This window comes from Rhagoletis pomonella, unplaced genomic scaffold, assembly GCF_013731165.1.
Source record: "Rhagoletis pomonella isolate Grant_MI unplaced genomic scaffold, Rhpom_1.0 Rhpom_scaffold_00001, whole genome shotgun sequence".
Taxonomy (NCBI): Eukaryota; Metazoa; Arthropoda; class Insecta; order Diptera; family Tephritidae; genus Rhagoletis; species Rhagoletis pomonella.
The window spans coordinates 49,022,443-49,047,225 of NW_023458555.1; the positions used below are offsets into that span (position 1 = coordinate 49,022,443).

The following is a 24,783-nucleotide window of genomic DNA, read 5'->3' on the forward strand; positions in this document are numbered from 1 at the left end:
TTTTATTGACATTTACGAACTAAGCTTCGCCCTACTGGCAATCAACCCAGATTAATGGCTTATAACTTGAGAGACATCAGGACCAGTCATTCGAAACCTCCTGACACTTTTCCTATAACTTTTCTTTGGGCTGATGCGATTTAACTCTTCCTTTTTGATCCACGCAAGCAGCAACTTTATAGAACTAGTTGTAGTGTTTGCCGCTATTTCTATAGCTGGCTTCCTACAGTTTTCTCTTTAACCTTAGCTTACGATTTCCCATCCGTTGAATCGCCTATCCGGCTGACCACGTAGAATTTGTGGCTGTTTTGCTTCCTAATAAAACACTTCTCGTGTAAATTTAATTTTTTACTACATAAATTTATCTCGGAGACCTTCACTGAACGTTTTGTTCCCAGTTGGTTATCGTTCGTACTGTTCTCAATACTTGTTTCCGTTTGATTCTTTTGCGGGAACGTTCTTGACATTACATTTTGTTCTCTTTCAGAACTGAGACGCGGTTTTAGTCCCTGAGAAAATCAAAACATTGAGAAATGGGGAACTAATTTCAATTTGTTTTTAATCAGCAGAGCATGGCTTTCTTTCTAAAATTTTTACCAAAAGATTTCAAAACCTACCTACTAAAATGTTATTTACATCTCCACTGCGGTCTATAAAATCATCGGGAACTTATAAAGATCCATAACAAAATGGATTGTTTGTTTGATTATGACCGCACCCTATTTCTATTCTGCCTTACTATAAAAGAGTCAGGGTAAAAATATGATAAAACCAGCCACGGATAGAGGCAAAGAAAAACCAAAAGTCCTAATCAATTTCTTAGGTCTAGCAAGTCTCAGGTGGCGCATAATGGGCCTACAGCGGGGAAAAATAATAAAAACGGAATTATGAAAAAGAAATTACGCAGATTCATACCACAATACCCAATTAACCCAAATCAAAAAAAATTTGATAAGACATACATACATACATATGCATTTGCCTTTATGGGACGAGTTTCAAATAGATTTGTTACAAACAATTTCGATTTCGTCGCAAGTAATTTAATGTGTCGATTACGGATAGCAACGTAACCACGGTTCGGTTCCCACCTGGCAACGCAACTAGAAGGAAAATTTCGTCAGTTGCTGTAGAGTTATCGATAATCGAAATTTGATAGTTCGACAACCAGCTAGCGGCTGTAAACAAGCTGTGCGAGTAAAATAAAAAGATTAAAATAAAGAGTTTTAAAGAAAAGACAGCAATTATTTGTTTAAGAAGAAGAGAAGTCCATAAACGCGGCCTCAGGTGACATTTAAAGGATAATTCCAATCCTCTAGAGCTACCGCTTGCACTCTAAGCAAAAGTTAATGCTTTCAAGGTTTTTCTTTTATTATCATTTTGTGTTCATTTTCAAAGCATATTGAGAATATCCAAAAGAAGTTGTAGTATAATTGGTTAATAAACATATGAACGCCTTCGTTCAACTTCAATACCTCCGCTCATAAAAGTTTGCGTACCTCTTCATTTTTTGCAGAAGGAAGTAATAATATCGTTTTGGCAACTAGCAACGCAACTGAAGTTTGATTGCTATCGATAATCGACCCATAAATTAAAGAGTCTATTAGTGAGGATATTTATATAATAGTCTACTTTGATTGATTACCAGTTTCTCTAATATACATATCTGCATTCAGACATTGGTTTAAATTTTTATAAAAAGTATTCAATATGTACATATCTGTGTTCGTATGGAAAAGTAGCTTATGTCGAAAAGTTGGCTTTAGTATAAATCGGCATTCGATTGCGAATTGCCCACTGGCGCTGAGCCGTTGAACAACTTTAGGCAAATAAACGTGCAAGAAATAGTTCCGATACTAGTCTACTGAAATACATAAGACAGTTCTGTGTTCTTAACATCTAGTGCTTAGAGCCAAAAAAGTCTTGTAGGAGGCGGGCTTACAGTGAGAAATTCCTCATTAGCCTGCATTTCGGAGTAAACGCCCAATTTTACCGTGTTCCACATGTCCTAATTCCTTAGTGCAGAATAGAGCATATACGAAATTTCAGGGAATTTGTAGAACGGTAGGAAGCCTATGCCTAACCACGTTTGCGCCAAGCTACATATCGGCGCCTCCAAACCATACCATGCTAAGTCACCTTAGACTTAGTCAGACTTAGCATAGTATGATTTTGAGGCGTCGATAGGTTTAGTCGATCAATTTGGGGGAACCGCTGCAGAAACTACGCTTCAAGTTACACCTTTCGTGATAGGCAGAATATCATTATTAATGCTATCACAAGCCTACATAGTCGGCGAAAGGCCTAGAGGTAATACATCGAACCAAAGAAAAAGCAGAATGAAATAAAAGAAATTGTGTTTTGGTTTTGTTTGTAATTGTTTTTTGTTTGTTTGTAAATAATGTATTTTGAAGTTTTCATTTACTCATTCACATAATATGTATGTTTATATGTATGTTGTATATACTCGAAATTTGAGTTTGCTTATTTGATTGTTTTTCTTTTGTTTATTTGAATTACATAATTCTCATAATTTTAATCATTATTATTTTTACTTTTCAGTTATTTTGCAATGCACGTTAAATTAAAAAATGTTCACGTCGGGCCAAATCACTATAAGTTAGATAATAATTAGACAAAAAGCGGAGGAAGAAATTAAACAAACAAAATAAACACGACGACAAAGAATTGCATAAGTTGCAGATGAATAACAATTAAATAATAGTTACAGTTATAATAATAATAAAAATTAGTATTAGTTTCATTATGTGTAGATTTTGCACATTAACTTAAAAACTTAATATAGTTATGTATTTACGCAATCAACGCGCTATTCTTAACAGCTGGCTCACAAATTTTATTTTATTTTTGTTTGTTATAAACATTTTTTGCTCACTATTAGTTACAACATTTGCATTAAAAATTCTTGAATTGTTACCACCAAAAATATCAACTCACATGAATGTCCACACATATGCAAGTAAAAAGATTTCAAATATGTATACGTGTATGTAAGTGTGGTTGAAAGTATTTGGCTTTTTCTCAAAGCTCTAGGCGTGCATGTGTTGGCGGACGAACAGTACGCCGCTGCTGCAATATGTCTTCTAAGAGCCCTGTTACACGATATGTATTTGCATATGTAAATGCTAATTTTTTGTGTCTACTCGCATGTACCATATATTAGAACGTGTCAGAAAAGTAGCATTTACATATGCAAATACATATCGTGTAAGAGCGCTATAAGTGTTAAAATAAGATTTTATAACTTTTGTTTTACTTTTGCCTTAACTATACTATGTATGTATGTAAACTAATTGGGTTACCGTTGTGATAAATACATGTATAACATTACTTTACGATATTATAATTTTTAAATGTTAAAATAATCAATTCTCAAATGTCTAATTTATTTAAATCGTTTAGCTTTTATTTTCAGTGGCCCATGCAATTGATTTTATCAAAATTTGAAATGCGCTTTTGTTGTTCTCGCAGTAGCCTACGTTTTTGCTATTTATGCAGTGTTTTGTTTTTTTTCCAACAACCAAACTGTAAATGATCATAATTAAAAGCTTTGTTAATTTTGTTGTTCAATATACTGCCGCCCCTTACTCGAGCTTTTCTCATTTTTATTTCAAAACATTTTCGTAATTTTTTATCTCCACACAAAAATCCTTAAACAAATAAGAGCGCTATAAACTTCGCAGCAATGCGTTAATATGATTAAATACATTTTTTTTTTCTCAAACTAAATAGCCGCACTTTTCAAAAATAACGCTTTCCTGACATTTTTTGGCCTCCTAAAAGCAGACTACAACTGCAGCGCGCTTGTAAGTCACTGCTCACGCTTGGCGGCCGCAACTACTCCACTTTTAGGAGACCTTTGACGATAGTTTCCATTTTAGATGTTTTTTGAAAAGTCGACTTTTACATTTTTTAAACATTTTTTGTTATAACACTAATACATAATAACTTAAATCAAGTAATGACACTGTTTTCATGTAAGTAAGTATGAATGTACACGATTCGCATGAGATAATGTGTGTGTGTGTGTATATGTTTATGTTTTGCGTGTGTATTTAATAGTATGCATGATTATGTTTAACTCTCATTAAAGGTTCAGGGTTTAAGGCTATTCATATATGTTGCGTTGCGCTACAAGTTATAGGGTAAACGTGGTTAAAAATGTTCTTTCTTTACGCACAATCATCAATCATCAATATGTATGCATGTATGTATAAAAATAATAACAATTCTCTCTTTCAGTTAAACGTCTCAATCGCTGCACATCAGCGCTTACTAAATATCTAAAATATTACTAATTTTTTTTTTTTATAATATGTAAATGTATGTATGTAATAATTGTATTTAGATATATTTATTGCAGACGTGTATTTGTTTCGCCCTCGCAGCAGCGCACCAACACAGTTGTTGCTTGTCGCCCCCACTTATGCGTTGCTGATTGCAGTTGCTTTTGTTTACACCTCTGCTGCTTCACTTTGAGAAATTCCACTTGGCTTGTATTTTAGCTGTTCGCTGTTCGCTTTTTGTTTTTCTTCTTTTTTCATATAATGGGTGATACACAAATATATAATTGTTTGCTTGTTTTTCGTTTGTAGTTGGGTTCTTCTCTCTCTCTAATTAATATAGTTTTAGTACTGTTTTTTGTTTTAAACAATTCTACTAGAAAATCTTAAACAAATGCCCAGCATTCGAGTGTTTTGATAACAAAGTCTTCTTGCGGTGCCAGTGGCTCATTGCCGTATGTGCTGCAGGATTGTGATCGTCCTTGATTGAGGTCACCGTCAAGCCACAGGCCAAAGCGACCACTAGATAAAGGAGAGGAAGAAAAAGAAGAGAAATCGATTAGCGTTAGTTTATGTTTGTTGTTTTTATTATTATTAATTTAGGCGAACCAAATTATAAAAAATGTATAGCTGTTGCTTTTAATTTGGCTTCTTGATTCATTGAAATCAATATATTCGCGAAACAGTGGGCCAAATATAGTAAAACTGCATTTTTAGTTTTTCCCTCTGACGCCAGAATTTCTTTAAAAGTACTTTGGAATATGAAAAATATAATTAGAATGTAGAAAAACGAGTTAGTATTGATAATACCCTTTTAAAATTCTATACTTGACTAACCTTGAAATTTTGAAATAGTTATTTTTGAAAAAATTGTATGTGAAGGACTAACAAGAATTCCACCATATTCTAGAATTTCGTCCTTGTACTTTATTAGCTTAAAAAAACAATTAATAAAAGGGCAAATTCGTCCTTGCGAACTCAACAATTTTATTTGTTTTTAATTCTACAGAATTTTTTTTATTCATTTTATTTATATTTGATTCTATTCTACATTGCACTGAATAAACAAATTCTGACATCAGAGGCAAAAACAGAAGTCTCAATTTTAACATATTTGGTCCAAAGCTTCGTGAGTATATTGATTGCTTCGTGTTAAAAAAGAAAAATTGTATCGCGCGGTGTCACCAGAGTTTGAAAAAACACACTGAACCAAAAATCTGGATCAAAGAAAAACTTTCCTTACTTTAAGGTCGAAAATTCTTCCGAATGAGTAAAAAATTCTCCCGAATGCGTAATTTTTCTTTGGAATGTGTAAAAACGTACACGAAAATAAGATATGAATGAGAGCCTGAAACTTTGAAAAAGAAAATTTGGGTGTTCTCGGAGGACATATCTGGATTGTAAAGCAAATTTAGGGGCACTGCAATTACTGCCATCTCCAGGCTCCACAATTACATATGTAAATTTGCCGGTTTGAATCTCTCTGACTCTGACTTAGACCTGACCTCTAAGTTAACCTAGTTATTTACGCTGTGGAAAGTTCCAAAAACTTCGTTAGTCTCGCAACTTTTACAGAGCTATCCACATCACAAATGTTCTCTAATAGTTAAAGCACTTGTTTGGCAATGCGTCATACTGGGAATACGGCAACTTTTAGGTTTGAATAAGAGAGTTCTCACGATCCGTGTGGTATCATAAGGGGGCACATAAATACGGGCCCAGGTGTGCTGGTCACTTCAACCTAGTCCATCCTTAAATAAAGCGGCATTGAGTGTCAATTAACTTTTTGAGTTGTGTGATAAGAAATTACAAACCAAATATAACAGAGAAGAGTTTTAGGATAAACTTGCTTAACGACAGCAGTATTTTTCAGGCTCGACTTTCAATTATCCAAAATACACATGTTTCACCTATGGATATGCGAGCTTTCCCATCCAAAGTCCAAACAGAGTTATAAGAGCCTTTCCACTGATAGCTTCAACTGAATCTTATTCATTTCTTTAACTGACTTTAAAATGTCTACTGCACTCGATCTTTAAAAAGGCGGAAAATTTGTGAGGACCAACGCTGCTGATTTTATGATCCAAAAAGTTGGAGAATGTGGTTGATGTGCCGGGAGGGCCAGCAGAAGAAAAAGCTTAGAAATCAATCTGCAATTCTCAATAAAATTTTTATTACCACTTTTAAAGATTGGCGTAATAAAAGTCAATTTCCAGTCAGGGAGGAAAGCTCCATACATAAAAAGACTTCGTAGATTTCATTTTAAATTTCGTACAAAGTTCGAAATTTAGACTTACATGGCTTTTGTTAGATAACGAGCTACACTTTTACAAAAAAAAAAAAATATATAAACATTAAATAAACAAAAGCACAACAATTGCCTAAATTTTGTAAGCTGCCGCGACCCTATTTTATGTCCGACTTTGTATATTTTTCAAAATTTAGTTCCCAAACCCTCTTTTATAAATTTCCTCGTTTTTAAATTTTCTTTTGCACATTAACTAGCCCCAACAAACCATCTTCAAAAAATAAAAAATAAAAATCTTCTAAAATGAAATACTCTACTTACTCGCCAGCACCAATCGACAAGCTCTCCATATTGCCTTTAATGAAATATAAATTCTCGCCCGTCCAATGGAACACTTTAAAGCTGGGATTAAATTTGTATAACAGCGATTCGCCGGTGCCGTAAAAGTGATCGGACACATGTAGCGAGCAGGATGTTAGTGCGCCAAAAACCTATGGGAGGAAAGAGAAACAATTAATGATACTCGTACTTATATAAAACACGTGAATTTTTTGTCACTTACATTATTATCTGTGTCCTGTATAACAATTAGTATAGGACTTTCGAGTTTCTGCATCTTTCGGTAAAGTGAATTCAACGAGAAACCATGCTGGGATGTGCTGAAAATCAATGACCACGAGTAGCCTTCAGCACGTGCGGGTAGGTGTCCACAAAGTTTTTCACTAAAAAAAAAAAACAACGAAAACACAAATAAGGGTATGTAAGTAAGTAATACTGTAACATGTTACCAAATGGTACGGCATTTGTTTATTTACAATGCACTTTATTTTAATAACTAATTAAATTTAAGTAACTACATTAATAAACTGATTTTGTCAAAGCTCAGCGCATTGATGCCGCAATGAATTGGGTAATTTACGTTTGTTAGTAAGCCTGCACTTGCTTATGCAAATTATAATAACCGGTTTTTTTCAATACAATCTCGTGACAAATGTACATTCATACATACATATGTAGGTACATATCGTAGTTTAAAGTACAAAACTGCGTATCAAACAAATGCAAAACCGCGTATGTGAGGTAGCATAAATTACTTTCTAGAGTGTAAGAACACTTACATATATTTCAAAATGGTTCTCTTTTTTATAAAACAATCGCTTTTCTAGCTAGTATATTTAAGGACGAATGGATAAGGCATGAGCCAAGAGCTTGTGTGAGCAAATCCAATTTTTGGCAAAAATGTGAGTTATGCGGTTTTGCAGAATGACGATATGCGGTTTTGTACTTTACACGACGATATGTACATGTACATGTATGTGTGTTTGCACATACATACGTCATTCAAATATTGCCGTTTTAATTAAAATTTCAAATAAATGTTTTTCAAATGTGCACAGCTAATTGAATAATTCATGTTAGTAAACAAATACATTGTTAGCATTTACATTTCAGCATTTTTTTCTTTCAATTTGAACTTTGTGGTGGCAGAGCAGCATTTAAACAGTTAAAAGTAATTTAAATGCAAATAGGGGCTTTGTGGTCCGAGGAATCTGAAAGTGCGATTTATTTTTTTTTTCAAAAAAGGCCGCTGGATGCGCTATGATGCAAAAAAACATGGGAGGAACATGAAGGAATAGTGCAAACAGTGTTTCTCAACAATGTTTCTAAACAATGTTCCTTCATGTTTTTTTTCCACCAAAGAGCACCACATCGCACCCAGCGGCCGGTTTTGAAAAAAAATAAATCGCACATTCAGATTCCTCGGAACCATAAACTTCAAGTTGAAAAAAACCTTTAAAATCGCCAACCTGGGAAAACTGAGCAATTACTTTTCTGTATACAATCTAAACTTTCCGAAAAGCTTGGTTTCGTAAATTCCCGAGCCGTTCGGCAGAGTGTAATGCAGGGATGAAAAATGGAAATTTATTAATTTTATTTAAAATATGAATAGAAAAGACAGACGTACTTTAAACTTGATTAGGTTCGGTTTTTAAACTGAGCTTATATTTATAGACTATGGTCTAATGGGAATCGGGGAAGCTTTGTTTTTGTCTAGTTTTGACTACTGAAAAATATTGGCGAGAAAGACATAAAACACGCTATGCGAAGCTTTCCTTTTTAATCATGCTTTTTACAAAAAAAAAAAACAGGAAAAGTCGTCTAATTTATCCGATTCCCTTTAATAGGTGCAGCAAGTCGAGAGGAAATAATCGGAATTGTCGTAAGTTCCTTCGAAAGCATTTTAAACATATTTCCAGAAATGAAATTTGAAGAAACCCTAGGCACATACATACTTTTAATTCGAAAAGTCTATGTACAGTGTAAAATTCATTACCCATTGGTTTATATACAATATGCAAATTAGTATGAGTACACAAAATCCCCAGAATCTTGAAACGGAATCTCGATTTAGAATTCAAGAGAGGGCATTTTCTTAGCTCAATAATTATAAATGACTTTCATTCTTTTTTTTTAAGACTAAACAGTAATTGACGAGACTTTGGATATCAAATATTTGTAAAATTTTTAAAAAAGATGTTAAAATGCTTTTCTTTTTTGAGTTTCAAAATAAATCTTTACACCCACTGTTCGGCTACATAACTATAGAAAAGTGCTGCATTCGAATTTTTTACTACTTATAAAATATTACTTCACAACTTACCGATGCTCTTCTGTGAGGATTTCTGTTGTGCCAATTAGATCTGGTATGGGGAAGTCCAGGTCAAAGGAACCGGTTGCAAATAATGAAGCCTTGCGGTAATCATCTGTGCTCATAGACAATACCTATAGCGTGGAAGGAGGAGAAAAATTTAAACCAAAACGACATTTAGTAAATTCTTCAATAAAATGTAAAAAAAATGCATAAGTATGTGTGTTGGGTTTCTTCGATTTTTTGTTTGTTCAATAAGGAAGAAAGAAGTAAACATAACCTAGCAAATCAAATACAGGTATGTACAATTACATTGTCAATCAATCAATCAATTCTGTTCAATTCAATTTAATTAATCAATCAAGTGAAACAATTTGCTGATATACAAATATCACAAATACATATATAATAAGGTGGATAATAATTATTTATTGCGTGATTATTAAGTGAATACATAGTACAATAACTACTATTGACTTGGTAATGATTGCTGGTGCTTTACAAAAACTTTTACAACAGAAATTCGTAAATTATTTAATATCATACAGTTTGTGTAAATAATTGATTGAAAATGAAAGAAAAACTGAAACTAAAATAGATTTAGGTAAATGATTTTATGATAAACCTATATAAATACTTGTATATGAATAAATAATTTTTATTGCACGCTACAACTTAAAAGTTGATTGAATTGCTATAGAAATTACTTAAGAAAAGTGAATATTTTAGTAAATAAATTTACATGAAGCCATAAGTACAAAAAAATTATAATGAATATTATTCAAAATTGGCGCATAATCTGTTTAATATAGAAAAGGGAATTAAAATTTTAGATTAACTAAAAATAAATAGCTGGTGGCAGAAAATGTATTTCATTTGGTTATTGTTAAAAAAATAATAATTATTGCTAAAAGGCAAACAGAATAACGCAAGATCTCCTCGTTAAAAGATCTTTCAATTAATTATAGTTGCAGAATTGAAAATTGTATTACGAAAGGCTTTGGTATTTCGAAGGACTGCAACGAAAGGAAGCAAACGAGCGAAATTCTGCCATCAGCTTATCCGCAGTTTACAGGTACGTATATGAGCAAATCCCACGATTTTTTGCGTGTTTTTAGTCGAAAATGGTGGCACACTTATCTTCGACAATGCATTATCTTCAATATTGCATAAAGAACAGGATTCCATCGCGAAATCGTATTTAAATGAAAATTTAAAAAAAGATATACTAAAACAGAAAAACTAACAACTCGTGCTCATATATACGTAGTTATGTTTGTAAAGTTTACATCCCATAGCACCATACACAGTCAGCTAACACGTTAATCGCACGCCTGAGCAAAAAAGTATGTAATTAAATATTGGCGTTTTATTACTCTAGCTTGGTTCGTTATGGCAAGAATAACATGTTCACCGTTTAACGTTGACATTTTGAAGTATCTTAAACTTTCAAAATGAAAAAAATCGTAATTTGAAAAAGTACAAAATAGCTGCGACAGATATTCTACATGTTGCCATTTTTTTTAATTTGGTGGCACACTCTTGAGATTTCACATATATGCTCTATTTGATGGCATCTTTCATTGCCTATAATATAAAAATTCTATTTGAAAACTTCCAAAAGTTATATAAAAAAAACATTAAGATTTTTTGAGTGACAATGAAAAAAGTGAGTAATTTCAGTACTTTTTCGCCAATAAACGTCTTAAGGCTAAAATTGTTCAAATATTTGATTTATTTTTTATTGTATTTATTTCTGCAACCCCATTTATTGAAATGAACGCAAGAAGCGTTTTTTTCTGGCGTAACAAGGAAGTGACACCAAAAAAGAAAAAAAAACAACCCGTGAGATTTGCTCCTATACTAAAAAATTTCGTTTTTGGTAAATAAAAACTGTAGAATTGAATTTGTGCTTTAATGTGCGTGTCAGTGTTCAGTGAAAGTTTAAGAAAAACTAATAACATATTCACATACGAAACACTAACCGACTTAACACACATAAATATTTATGCATGTATGCACAAGTAATCCCAGCCAGCAAAATATCCGGAAACGTATCCGAAACTGGTAACAATTTCGTATAAAAAATGTTTCATTCTGTTTTCGGACGTTTTTCAGATCAATTCTCCCACTAAAGTGTTCATCCGAAACGTATGTACATATGTGCAGAAAACTATCGAAAATGGTTGTAAAACGGATGCGCTTTCGGCTGTTTTCTTGAAATTTGTCTGATACAATTTTTCGTTGAAAACGATTTCATTATAAACTTCACAGAAAACAAATTTAACATTCAGCAATTATATCAATTTGAATAACTAATTTTAATGTGTTGCTTCTGACGGAATTCGAAACCGGGACCACCCGAAAGCTAACAAATAGTACCACACTTCTCTGCACACTCAGCTACTGGCGAATATGTATACATGTTTTCAAATGCTCAGTTTGAACAAATATTTTAAAATTATTGTTTTTAAATAAGATACGAAATTCGGATACGAAAACTGTACGAAAACTGTACTTTCGGCAAAAAGTACGTTTTTCTGCTGGCTGGGATTATCATGAAAATATTCATAACAATATTTGTAGTTCATTTAACTTTCGTCAGTGGCTTTTTTCCAAGTAGGTGCTGGTGGCAGTAAAGAAAAGTGCATAACTAAGTTAAACCAAATATATCGATAAATGCATAATTAAATAAAATATAATAAGAGAAATAAAACAGTAAAAATTATGTCAACTGCAGCGCGTTATGCGTATTGGTGTTTATGTATGTAGGTTTGAAAGAAAATCTTGCACAATATGTATGACAAAAGGGCCATGAGTAAATGACGATGAGCTGAGTGCATGAAAAGGTTAAATGTTTACCGATCGATCGATTGCTGAGTGCATTCATAGATAATGGTTACATTTTTCATCATATCTTTGGTATTTTAAAAGTGTGCTATATCGATGTTCTTGTTTCGAGGAGACAAAGTTCTGTGACCTCAAGTACCCGGTTCAAGTACTTACCCGCCAGATTTCATGCGTAACACCCTAACGTACCCATCCTACTTACTTTATTAAAACATAATAACTTTTTTCATTATTATTTCATTTCACTATTAAAAAAAATTGCCAAAAATTGTATGCTCCGAAAACTGTAAAAAGCCGACCCCACCCCTAAGCCCGGCAAAAAAAATATTGTTTTAAAAATTGCCTTGTAAAAATACTACAGACTCAGGGGGGTGCAGCGTGTTTTTTTGTTTGATTGGCACGGTGGTACGGTCTAATGTACACATTGGCATGCTAGATTTCATATTAATTTTAGAAAATTGTGCAATAAACGGGTGTTCTTGCTGCATATTTCGAAAAATGTGCCGTCAAGCGACGAGTGAGCCAATAAATTGAGAGCGATTAGTGTAATCAAGCGAATAACTACTATAAAATTGTTAGTAGTAAATAAAAGTGAATCTACAATGTAGTAAGTGCGCTTGGTAATAAAATACCAATAGTGTGTAAGTATTTCACAATATTCATAGTTGTTTTGCAATTAAAATTAAACTGTTATTTTTTTCTTTTAAATATAAATGTAAGTTGGTAGAAAAGTATGTTGTAATGTGAGAGCTATTGACAAGTGGCTAGACACTTTAGTTTCTAGTGCGCTGTCTTAATGGTATTTAAAAAAAAATACTTAGAAGTATTTCAACAATTTTTTGATAGCTGTAAGTATCTCTCGGTAAGCAATATTGCATGTAAGCAGTTACAAACAGCGCCACTTCAGTAACTATCTTCTTTGTCATTATAAGAAAATCAAAAGTAATTTGTCAAACGGCCTTTGAGAACTTAAGTAAAGAGTAAATATTTATTGCGGCACTCGTTGCTTGTGGTTCCAAAATATTTACTTAAGAAAATTGATTGCCTTATGAAGAAGTACAATTGATTATAATATCGTAAACAATCTTGAGTCATGTTTACACTGAGGATAATGCAACGCTGAAAAGGTTTGTATAGAAAACAAATTTTTCCTAAAATACATAATAGATGCATCGTTTTCTACAACTATCAAGTGGTTCTAGCTGAAAACTAAGAGATTTTTTTTTGTCAAACAGCTTGAAGATGGGAGGAAAAGTATACTATTTTTAAATTAGGATCAAACGGTTATACAAAATACAATTATTACTTAGCCAGTTGATCAGAACAATCCGAGGGGAAAAATGGAATTTAAATTGATTTCCAAAACCAATTTATGTGAAAATAGGTATAGACAACGACTTTGCTCAACGACAAGCCTCAGTTAACGCCCCCGCATGGTTGTTAGACACCCATTTATGGTCGGCTTGTATATAAGTAAGGGCTATTGGCAGCTCTCAAGAGAAATCACAAATATTTTGCCGAATTACTTATAATACGAATTGTCATAAAATCGTTGCAAGGGGAATGCAAAATTTAGAAATTTCGATGCAAAGCTTTATTTTTTAGATACCAAAGTAAAACAATGTTGTTTTGTTATTCAAAGGTAAAAAAGTACTTCCATTTTTGATATTTGAAAAAGTATTAAAAATCACACTTTTAGAGCATTTTGATAAAAGAAAACAGTTCTTGTAGCCTTTTTAATAGAATTTGGTGCAGAATTGTTTCGAAAAATTAGACGCTCAAATGGCTGATTAACTAAGTATGTTTGACTTTGAACACTGTCCCACAAATTGATTTCCGCTTGGCATTAAATGACAGAACTTTTAATGACAAAATTGGGCATTAAAAAGAACCTGCGCCATTGCGTTAAGAAAAATTGTCATAAAATTCATTTCCACATGGCACACGTTTTTAAATGGCACACTTTTTTATCATTTCAATGCCTAGTAAAAATGGGGCATTACTCATTACTTTGTTTTAAGTGTTTTTTTTTAATTTTTAGAGATAAAAAACAAATCGACAAATCACCATTTGTAATGACAAATAAGCTCAGTTTGGACATTTGCAACTAATGGATAATGTAATTAATAGTTTTTTAGTATTTCATTACTTCAGCTTCAATATGCGAAAATTATCTAATTTCTAGAAACTAATAAATTACTTAATATTTGCTACACGTGGCCGATAGCTAAACTTTCTAGTATTGGGTAAACGATGCATAAAATTGGTAAAAGATATATCACGCTTGAAATGCAAATAAACTTGGTAAGTAAGCAATTACTTAGGAAGCTTTCTTGAGCTTTTTGGCACCTTTTAGGTCAGTCACGACACATCTTGTGGGAGAAGATTTTTCAAGCTTTAATAGATTTTCTATGAACCTGCGCAGAGTAAAAACTTTCTCTGATCGTCACTGTTACATTGTAAAAGCTCTATAATTATTATCGGGTTAGATAAAACGAGAAGAAAAAATGTGAGTGAAACGAAGAAAGCCTTTATCTCTTATAGTATTTTTCCAACAAAGGCCTAACTGCAGTTGTGACCTAATATAAGTTCGAAGAATTTTAACATGGGGTGATCGGCAAGGTTTATTTCTTAATTTTTGATTTTTTGAGCAATTACATCCTTCGAGTTGTAATCTCCTTTTGCCAATAGACATTAACTGCAGTTAAGTATTGGTGGAAATGAACTCTTAGACGTACATTTTTTATGACGGCAAACTTCTTTTGAAAGAAGCTGTCTCACTAGGGCGTTGGTGGGTAACTACAAATTTTTCCCATTTGTATGGGGACAGAGACCGTTAAAATAATACACATGTACGAGCACATAGCATAAAAAGCAGTTGAAATCCACTCAGCTGTAGGAAAATAAGCAGCCATGGAAGCTTACGTAATAATCTCTAAGTTATCCACAAGACAAGAGCAGCATCCATCTAGGCTTTTCTGCATCTTTGGGCAACTTGAAAAGCTCTTTAATTACTAAATGTATTGACTGGCCTCCTTCTATGAAAAATAGTACTTTTAATAAATTTTGCACGTTTAACCTCTACATGCTCGAGTTAAAATATTGTGTAAAGTTGCATGGATTCTTTTAACTAAGGCTGAATGGGAGTAACTCAAACCATTCATCCCATGCGAAGCACCTAGCTCCCTATAACCGAAATTTATTTTACTGAGGAAACTTGACTGATATACCAGAATCGTAACAAATGTCAATGTACAGCTCTCCAGACAAGGTGATTCAAGCACTTGGCAAATAGATTTTTCAACAGCTTGGCAAAGTTAACGAAAGTGAAACTATCGAGTCTCTACAGTTGCAGCCGCAACAGAAGTTGGTTTAACAGACACTTTATTTAGTGAAATGTTAGAATAAGCCCAGTTAGAGTGACAACCCTCCTCCTGGCACTCCCAGAGGGTTCTTTTTCTGATTATTTTTTCGATTACTATACATTAAATTTTCCCACTGGGTTTTTAAGCGCCAATACCCTTTGATCCGGCTTTTTCCAAAATTTTGATTTTTTTATCCTTTTCCAAAACTAAGTGCAACTTTTGGCCTGTTTCAAAAATTAATTTACGAAATTTTAACAGAACCATGATAATAAAAAAGAAAAAATTTCTTACTGTAGATAAGAAAAAGGCACTTAAAACATTTAAAGGAAATGCAACTCTTCTCCTGCAGCTGTTATGTTTGTTTAAACTATTTATTTACAACGTATTACAGTTAAAACATAAGATTTATTATTTTATTAGTATAGAAAAGCAAGAAACATGGTGACCCTTTTTTTCGTCAATGACCTATTTTTTGCGACTTTTTGAAAATTCTGCCCATGCAAAGTCTAGCAACAAAGAAAATGTGTCACTTTGAATTTGGAATAAAACAACTCGCGTGTTATAGAGCACGTTCTACGCTACGTGCACGCATTGTGCTCACCGTATTGTACGAAAGTATTGGACACCGCTAACTCATTCATTTGCATTTCACACAATTGGTATACTTATTAGAGCTAGTATAATAACTTAAATTTTTTTTTTTCAAATATTTCATTATAAATGGAATAATTATATGCACAGAAATGGCTATGCAATGTGTCCATTTGTTTGTACACTCACTGAACTGCTACGTCGCCGCCAGGAGAGTAGACTTTTACGCCGTTCTGTATATCGCTCCAAAAATGTACTTTTCACCATGTTGTTGACTCTAGGAATGACTACTTGTTTATTATACCGGTCAGTTTGAGTAGCAGCTATTTAAATACTTGTAGCTCGCGTTGATTTGACGATTGCGAAAGAGCTCTTATCTAACGGCAATTGATTGCCAATGCGGAGGGACGCCTAGATAATTGATTAAAGTTGCAGTGGCGCTGAATAAGATGGGCAGAGTGTAAGGAATGAGGGGGTTTTGTTTGTTGTTTGCGAGTATTTTATGCCTGCCATATTTCACCATGACTAAATCGACTTTTTAAAGCGCGCAATTTAAAGAAAATCACAGTTCCAGCTAATAGGAGGAGTACATGGTATATATTTCTTAAATGATAAGCGTCTATTTATTGGCCTTTAGATTGGTTTTCACACGCGATGTTGGTAGTGATAAAGTGAACGGTAGGTAGTAAAGTGGTTTTTAGAGCCTATCAGTACTCAGCCAAGACAAGGCCATTAATGTTTCACTACGGATAATACAGAGAAATTGAGTAGTTGTGTGAGTGGTAAGTGCAGCTACATATATGGAAAAGAAGACGATGGTCGTTTATCGCCATGTTTTTGGCCGATATTGGGCAGTCAAGGAGTGTGTAGCGCTTAGAAAATATATATCGGAAGCGTCAATTCAGAGTGCCCAAAAAGTGGTATATGTATGTATATAAATATACATATATACTGCCGGCAAAAAGTATTGGCACAGCAAATTTTTCACAGTATATGCAACAACTTTTATTCTAATACTTTTCCGCTAATTTTTCATTAAAATATGGTTCATTCTACAACAAAAAACATAAAAATATAATTCCTAAACTTTGTGCAAAACTCTCGAAAATTCAGCAAATTTTCTACTTTTTAATCAGATTTTTTAAAATTTTTTCGAGTAGCCCAATCAATATTAATATATCAAAAAACAAGTCTTAAGTAGCTAGGAATTACCGTTGATTTTTGGCATTTTTTTCACGTAGTCTTTCCATACAAAATTTTTATTTTCGAAAATACTTTATATGAAAAAAATGCAAAACACCTTCAAAAAAGTAAGAAAATCTCAAAAATCAATCAGATTTTTGACTAATTCCAAACTAGCATTTTTTTACTAGAATTTAATGGGCGGCAATACTGCCTACTTAAATAAATTCTAAAAAATCTGGTAAAAAAGTTTGTAAATTTTCTGAATTTTCGCGAGTTTTGTACAAAGTTTAGGAATCATATTTTCATTTTTTTGTTGAAAAATATTTAAATAAAAATTGTTGCATATATTGCGAAAAATTTGCTGTGCCATTACTTTTTGCTGGCAGTGTAAGTATACTTATTCACACAAATTTCAGCAAATAGAATTTTTCTAGCTAAAAGATTGATTTCTAGACGATATTTTCTACTGAACTTTTGAATTTTATTATTATTTTTATTTCAAAGTTAACTTTTTGCTTTTTATCAAGATTCCATGGAAAAAATGTTTACCTATTTCCAAGGATCTTTTTATAAACAATTATTACTCTACAGTTTCATACTGTTTTCGCAATAAAACGTTTTTTGTTTATTACGCTTCTATGGGATCCTATACGCTTATCTATGTAGACGAATTAACCCATACGTACGAGTAGTAAGTAAACATATTACGATTTAAATTTTTTCACAGTAAGTAGCAAGAAATATACAACATTTCTCAAATACATTTCTAATATGATTTTTTTGTAAAAAAATCAGACTTTTTTATTTTTGTTTCTAATTTATCGGTTGATTAATCCCAAGAATAGCATGTCTTCCTTAAAAAAGCATTACAATACATTTTGAAGTGATAGAATAAAATTAATGAGCAAATCCTGTAGAATTTAAACAGATTCAAGTTTCTGGTGCAATCAAAAAAGTTATATTTTTTAAATTCTAAATAAATTTCCTACTGCATTTGTTACCCATATTTTTATTCTACATTGCATAGATTTTTTTAAGAATTTTTGGGATTAATCATATCTTTGAAATTACAAAGTCCTTCAAAATAAATCCTGCGGCCAGAGAGAAAATATAAAAAACAAAACCTTAAATAAAAAAGTAGGTTTCAAACTCATTTATTATAATTTATTTCATGGTAGGAGAGCTTCTCAAACAATATAGAAGAAATTTTTTCGATTAAAATTGTTGAAAAGGGATCCCGGGATCCCGGGATTGTGACAACGCCATCCCGAAAATCCCAGGATCGTAAAAAGCCGAAAAATTAACAACCCTACTCTTGATACGTTTGATACTATTTCTGCTTGGGAACTGATATTTTTTTTCAAGCTTGCGGCAGCGCTGGTCCTCATAGACTTGTGGTGGAAAGTAGAATGAAAGGTAGTAGGAATTTTCTGTAGTTGCGGCCGCTGTAGTGTAGTGGTTAGCAGTGCACGCTACCATTTCGCAGGGCCTGGGTTCAAGCCCGGTTCAACTTAACATAAAAAAATAAAATAAAAGGTTTTTTTCTAATAGTGGTCGCCCCTCGGTAGGCAATGGCAAACATCCGAGTGTATTTCTGCCATGAAAAACAGCTGCTCATAAAAATACAATCGCCGTTCGTAGTCGGCGTAAAAGTGTAGGTCCCTCCGCTTTGTGTGACAACATTAAGGCCCACGCCACAAATCGGAGGAGAAGCTCCGCCAAACTATAACATATGCGTACGCCCCAATCTATTATTATATTAGTGGTAGCCAAGCTTCACTCCGGACATTGGATAGTCCTCTAACTATTTTTAAACTATATAGTTCAGTACTTAAAGCCTCAGCTAAATCATGGTGGAAAACATAACGAATTTTTTATTTTTTTTGGTGCCAGACCACTCAAAAATACCTGGCAATGAGAGCTCAGACTAGTTATTCCTTGGGCCGCAGCTAGTTATTCGTAGCACCCCCACCTACGGCCATTGAAGCCACCGTCAGAAACGGTTAAAAAACTGCTTTTCTCGAGTACGCTCATTGTACTCGAATATATGTGAGTAATTATTTTTTAGAGTTTCTCCGTAAATACATTGATTACAACGAGGAGCTCTACGCTTTCATCACTTAATGTTGAGTAATTCCAGATGTTTTCGTCGCTATATATCTTAGATATAAATTATTATTTCTATTTATGACTTTTTTTCAACAGTTAATCGCTCGAAAGCAGTTGCCGCCTGTTTGGGTGCTTGAAATGGAAATATTATGCAATAAATTTTTGCCAAATGATAAGCATGTTTCAAATGTATGTATGTATATAAATATGCGGTGTTTTGCACTATAAACTGTGCCTAAAATTATAGTTGATGCAGCTTTCATAGAATGTGTGCGAAATAGAAAGTGAAGCCTTCTTAGGAGCAAGAGATTGAATGAAGCCTTATGAAATGATTAAATGAAGTGAATCCCAGCATGTGATTTTTGTCACGTTTACAGCTACAAATTTCAGCTACTAGAAAGTATCAGCAGTGATATCATCACAAAAAAAAAAAAAAATATCAGTATTTATTTTATCAATTTCAGCATACGCAGTTAGTACATAGAGCTGATAAATCAAAAACTAACGCAAAAAATTATCTTCATTGCCTTTTGCAAATAAACAAAAAAGCAAACACATAGAAAACATGTCAGCAAACAAATTATTTTGAAATATTTATAGTCGGTTGGCAGACAATGTTTAGTGGTGATAAAATAGCCCTGAAATTTATTATTACTTTGCTATTGTCAAATGCGCGTACAACGCTCTCAACGCCAAGCGAGCAAACGGGTCAAAAACCATTGCCGTTGAAGTGGAGTAAACAAGTTGACTGCATACATACATATGTGCGTAAAAATGACGATATATATTATTCATATAAGTACATATATCATCTTTCATCAAGCATGTTTACATACATACATATATGTATATGTAAATATAATTACCGTTGACGTTAGTGAGGAAACCATTCAAATGCAGATTGATGGCACATTTATGGCGAAGTATTGTATGATTTCATATATGAAAACCAACCAGCAACTGTACATCCATGTACACATATGTATGTATGTAGATGTCGCACTTAGATAAAGGCAGGTTTTTATTTTTATATCAACAAGCTCATATAGCAATTGATAATTTTGATCTCGGTTTTTTTTTGTTTGTTTTCGCTTCTGTAGATTTTATCGATTAAACATAAATAAGACCTTGGCGGCACTTGAGTGTGCAAAGTTCAATATACTGCGTGAGTAATTCGATAAGAGGTAAAACTAATAGATAAGAAAAAGTGAATGTGAAAACATTTGCGAAGTAGTTCTTCCCCAACATTAAATGCTTACACTTAGACTGACAAAATTTGAAATGCATCGCTCTAGAATATCTTAGAAAACATAGCCCATTACATTAAATATCTTCAAAGGTTTTATTCGTTTAATTTTTGTAAAAAAATATTTGTTTGCTATATTCCCACAAATGTTTCTATTTATTAAATTGTGATTCAATAAAAAAAAATTTTAAGATTTCCGAAAAAAATATTTTTAATTTATTCGTTGAGAACCGGTTAGCAAAGAAATAAAAATATTTTGAAAAAATAAAATATTTATTTCTACAAATTAAAATTTTTTAAATACAAGCATTTTGACATTTTGTTAAACATATGCGACTAATGATTAAAAATAGATTTTGGCAAAAAATCTAAGAAAAAAATTAAAGATTTTAAATATGAAAGAATTTTTCATATAAATTCTAACAATGCAAAGTTTTGCGATACTCGAGGTATCTGAGGCTTTTTCTAGTTGTACATAGGAGTTATTTGTAATTTAATTTATTTAATTTATTTGTAATTGTGTAATGTAGTTTTGAAAAAAATTTTAATTTTTTTAAATAAAAATATGTAAATTACTGTGTCAGATATGAGAGGTAAGTTGTGCAAAAAGGACGTGGTAAGTTGGCGCGTAGAGTGCTGCTGCTGCAAGAAAGCACACCCATTCACACTGCTGTGTGATGTTAATTATGACTTTGCAATTTAAGATGACAGTTAAGTCTTGGGTGAATTTTTATATCATAATCTCATTTTTGTGAAAAGGGAGGGTATTGAATATAAGTCCTCGATATGTGCCCTATGAACCCTGAAAATTTTGGTGTTGATTTGAAGTTCATTTACATACATACATACAAAGTTTTTCTAGTACTAGTTTTTGGGAAAAGAAGACTTGAGTTGTAAAAAAAAGCAAATGTAAATGAAATTGCGAGTATATCTGTTGAAGTTTTATTTCCATTCAGCTAATCGACTTGAACTAGAATCCGTTAGACAATTATTTTCTTGACCGTTCTCTTGAAAGCTGCATACTGGCCTTAAGCACTCATATTTCTTGGAACTGCCATATTACCATATCGGTTCCTTTAAACATAAATAAATACATATTTGCCAAATGTTTTAGCGTGGAATTTTGCTAATTTCTCATTTGCATTGACATCATCGAATCTCGTGGATGAAAATATTAACTCGAACTGGTTCAGCTGCTGAATTATATTTCAACCAAATATATATGCAGTAACCGCATGCGAACAAACACAATTACATAGTACTTGTTATAGAAGCGGTAAAAAATCTGTATTAAAAGTTTACTTTCACGAATTCATTGAAAAAATTCGCGACTATTTATCGGCTGCTGCTATTAGCAATTTGGTATTTATTTTCATCAAATCAGCAGCTGTTAATTTTTGTTGCAAACACGCCCACTAAGTGAATGAAATTCCTTTTACTTACTTACGCTTTGAGAGTAGTGCAAAGTACATTTCTTAGAAAGAAGGCGCCAATCAAAGAAGCATTTTTCTATTTTAATTGATTACACATGCATATGTTCATAAAAATTCTATTCAAAAGTGTATATGCCGGCGTACATACATATGTACGTATTTAGAGTAAGTATGTATAATCACGTGTGTAAATATCCAAGCATTTGATTAGCAAAATCACTGCGCTTTTCACTTAGCTGTCAATGTGCGATGAGCGCGCGTGTCTACGACAGTGACAAAGTGCCAATTACCTGACGGCGTCTTTGCAAACCAATTCGAATTGTTGCTGTTGCATTACATTTTCTAAGCAACGGCTGTGTGCTCACGTTACCTACTAGTTTTCGAGTGCTCCATTATATCAATTCTGATATCTAGTATAGTAAGTACAACTGTACAAACTGTTAAATCGTGAGCGGTTATAAGTATTCTGATTTTGTTTTCTTTATTTTTGTCGAAAACTTATTGTGCATGGGAATGCAAATAACACAAAACAATCAAAACTAACAACAGCGTTGACCAGATGCAGATCATAAAACGTACAACGAAAAGTTAGTAAATACCAAATGTCCGTGAATTTTTCCGGGATTTTCTGTATTCAAATTTATTGACGCAATTTTAGAATTCCCGCTGCATAGATCGCATTTTCAATAGAAAATATAAGCAGTTCATATTAAAATGTCTGGTAGATTGCTATTTTTCAACAAAAGAGCGTATTAACTTTATACCTTTTGTATCAGTTAAGTTTAATGAATTTCAAAGAAACTCAACCAGGCGTATGAGTAATATGAAAAACACAGAGCTGAGTAGATTACACATACGTTGAGTGGCACCATAATATACTCACACTGGCGGTCAAAAGTGGATGAATGGTGGTTGGTTTTAAATATTTGTAATGTTTTTCAAGCATTTTTTTTTTAAATATAGTCCCTAATCTAACAAAAACCATATAAATCAACGTTTTTACAAAATTTAGAAAAACACCTCAAATTTTTATTTACCTAAATTTTTGTTATTTTTGTTAAAGCACGAACCATATTTTTAACCGACTTTAAGAAACGGAGGAAGTTATCAATTCGTTGGAATATTTTTTTTTTATAAGTTTAGAACACGTTAACCGATTTCTTCAATTTGGCTTAGATCCGATCATTGGATCATGAAGAAATTAACGATACTATTATTTTTTTTTATGAGAATTGAAGTCGGTTTTGTTTTTTGCTTAAAAATTAATCTTTATAAAACATGGGGCCACCTTTCCTTTAAGAAAATAATTATAGAAATCGGTTAACGTGGTCCAAAGTTATGCAGTAAGATACATAAAGAAATATAAAGAAAATGTTCCGACAAATTGATAACCTCCTTTTTTTTGAAGTTGGTTAAAAAACAATAAAAAAATTTTAGCTCGAAAAACATTGTGAATATTAAAAACAAAACACCATTCATCCACTTTTGACCGCCATGTATGTACATTAACGTATGTATGTATAATGTAATTTGTAAACACGATTATTAACCTTTTTACGTAAATGTTATGCCAAGCGCGGTAATCAAGCTTAATTTCACCTCAGCTAATTTTAGCGTAAAATTATTCATGAAAATGCATATCTACATGTACATATGAAGGTATATCAAGCCATGAATATGTATTCGTTTATCATCTAATAGCTGCTGCTACCCGCATATGCTAAGCGACATATTTTTAATTTCATTCTGCTCTATTTGTTTCTGGCACACAAAGAAAAAAGAAAAACAAATTTAAAAATTTAAAGCGATGCAGGCAACCTTCGTTAACGTTCACAATTTGCTATGTCAGTTATATGTATGTATGTATTTGCGTGTTTTCCATCGCGCACAACTGTAGTTAACTTAGAACTGAATTATTCATAGCTACACATACATATGTGTGAATTTATGTGTGAACTCATCATCATCGCCACGGTAAAGCACTTACAAACATGTGTTTGTGAAAGCGTTTGAAGCGCTTTTTTTATTTGTATACACATACACATAAATATATACATAAGCTTGTGCATTCACATATGTATGCATTTTTGCTCGAAATGACCATGACTTTCAGTTAAGCACGTTTTAATTAAAAATTCTAAATCAAACTTTACAAGTGGAGTGTTTTGTAACCTTAGAAGGCATTGTTGTTGCTTTGGAAACGAATGTTTAATAAAATTCAATAACAGAAGCGCAAGTGGGAAGGCATGCTTGCCCAAAAATTAGCACATAGAGAGTGTTTATGTGTGTATGTTGTGAGAGTTTTAAATAACTAAATTTAAGTCACCATGAAGTTGCTGATTGTAGAAGTTGCAGTTATGCTGAACATTCTTTACATGCTTGAATTATAGAAAAAAGATTACCTAGCTGCGGGTGTTTACTATTTACTGGAGACAAATACCTAAGAAATTTAGTAAAATAGAGTTGGAGTTTGTACTAAGTACAACAATTGCAAATGATTGCAAATGGCCATACGCGTACATACATACTCCTTGGCGTATGAGTAACATTTTCTGTGTTAAAATTGAATTTTTTTATTCATAATGCAAACTTAAAATGAAAAAATATCTTAGGCAAATGACCTAATATAGAAAAGCAGTATACAGATCCGTAATCGACCACCCAAAATTAAGTTTACGTGCCTCAGCGTTTTTTGTGTCAAAAGTAAAAATTTTCTTACAAAAAAATACCCACTAAATTTAACGCTTAAAAAAATCCTCTGTTTAAATACAGTTTTGAATCATTATAATCCTTTTACTTCCA

General features: G+C 32.6%; 1 protein-coding gene across 15 annotated transcripts in view; it reads right to left on the reverse strand.

The window, feature by feature from the left end:
• Window positions 1–2,748: 2,748 nt before the first annotated feature.
• The window catches only part of LOC118745751 (TLD domain-containing protein 2), a 321,509-nt gene continuing 299,474 nt past the window's right edge, over window positions 2,749–24,783 (reverse strand). For 14 of the 15 annotated variants that reach the window (XM_036479438.1, XM_036479428.1, XM_036479422.1 and 11 more), the window contains 4 exons: window positions 9,215–9,336; window positions 7,115–7,274; window positions 6,874–7,043; window positions 2,749–4,826 (listed from right to left, as the gene is read on the reverse strand). In XM_036479438.1, coding sequence (XP_036335331.1) covers window positions 4,691–4,826; window positions 6,874–7,043; window positions 7,115–7,274; window positions 9,215–9,336 — 588 coding nt within the window. In that variant the 3' untranslated portion in view covers window positions 2,749–4,690. Of the gene's footprint in view, window positions 4,827–6,873; window positions 7,044–7,114; window positions 7,275–9,214; window positions 9,337–16,197; window positions 16,272–24,783 lie in introns of those variants that run through there. The other variant, XM_036479477.1, reaches the window with a different exon arrangement.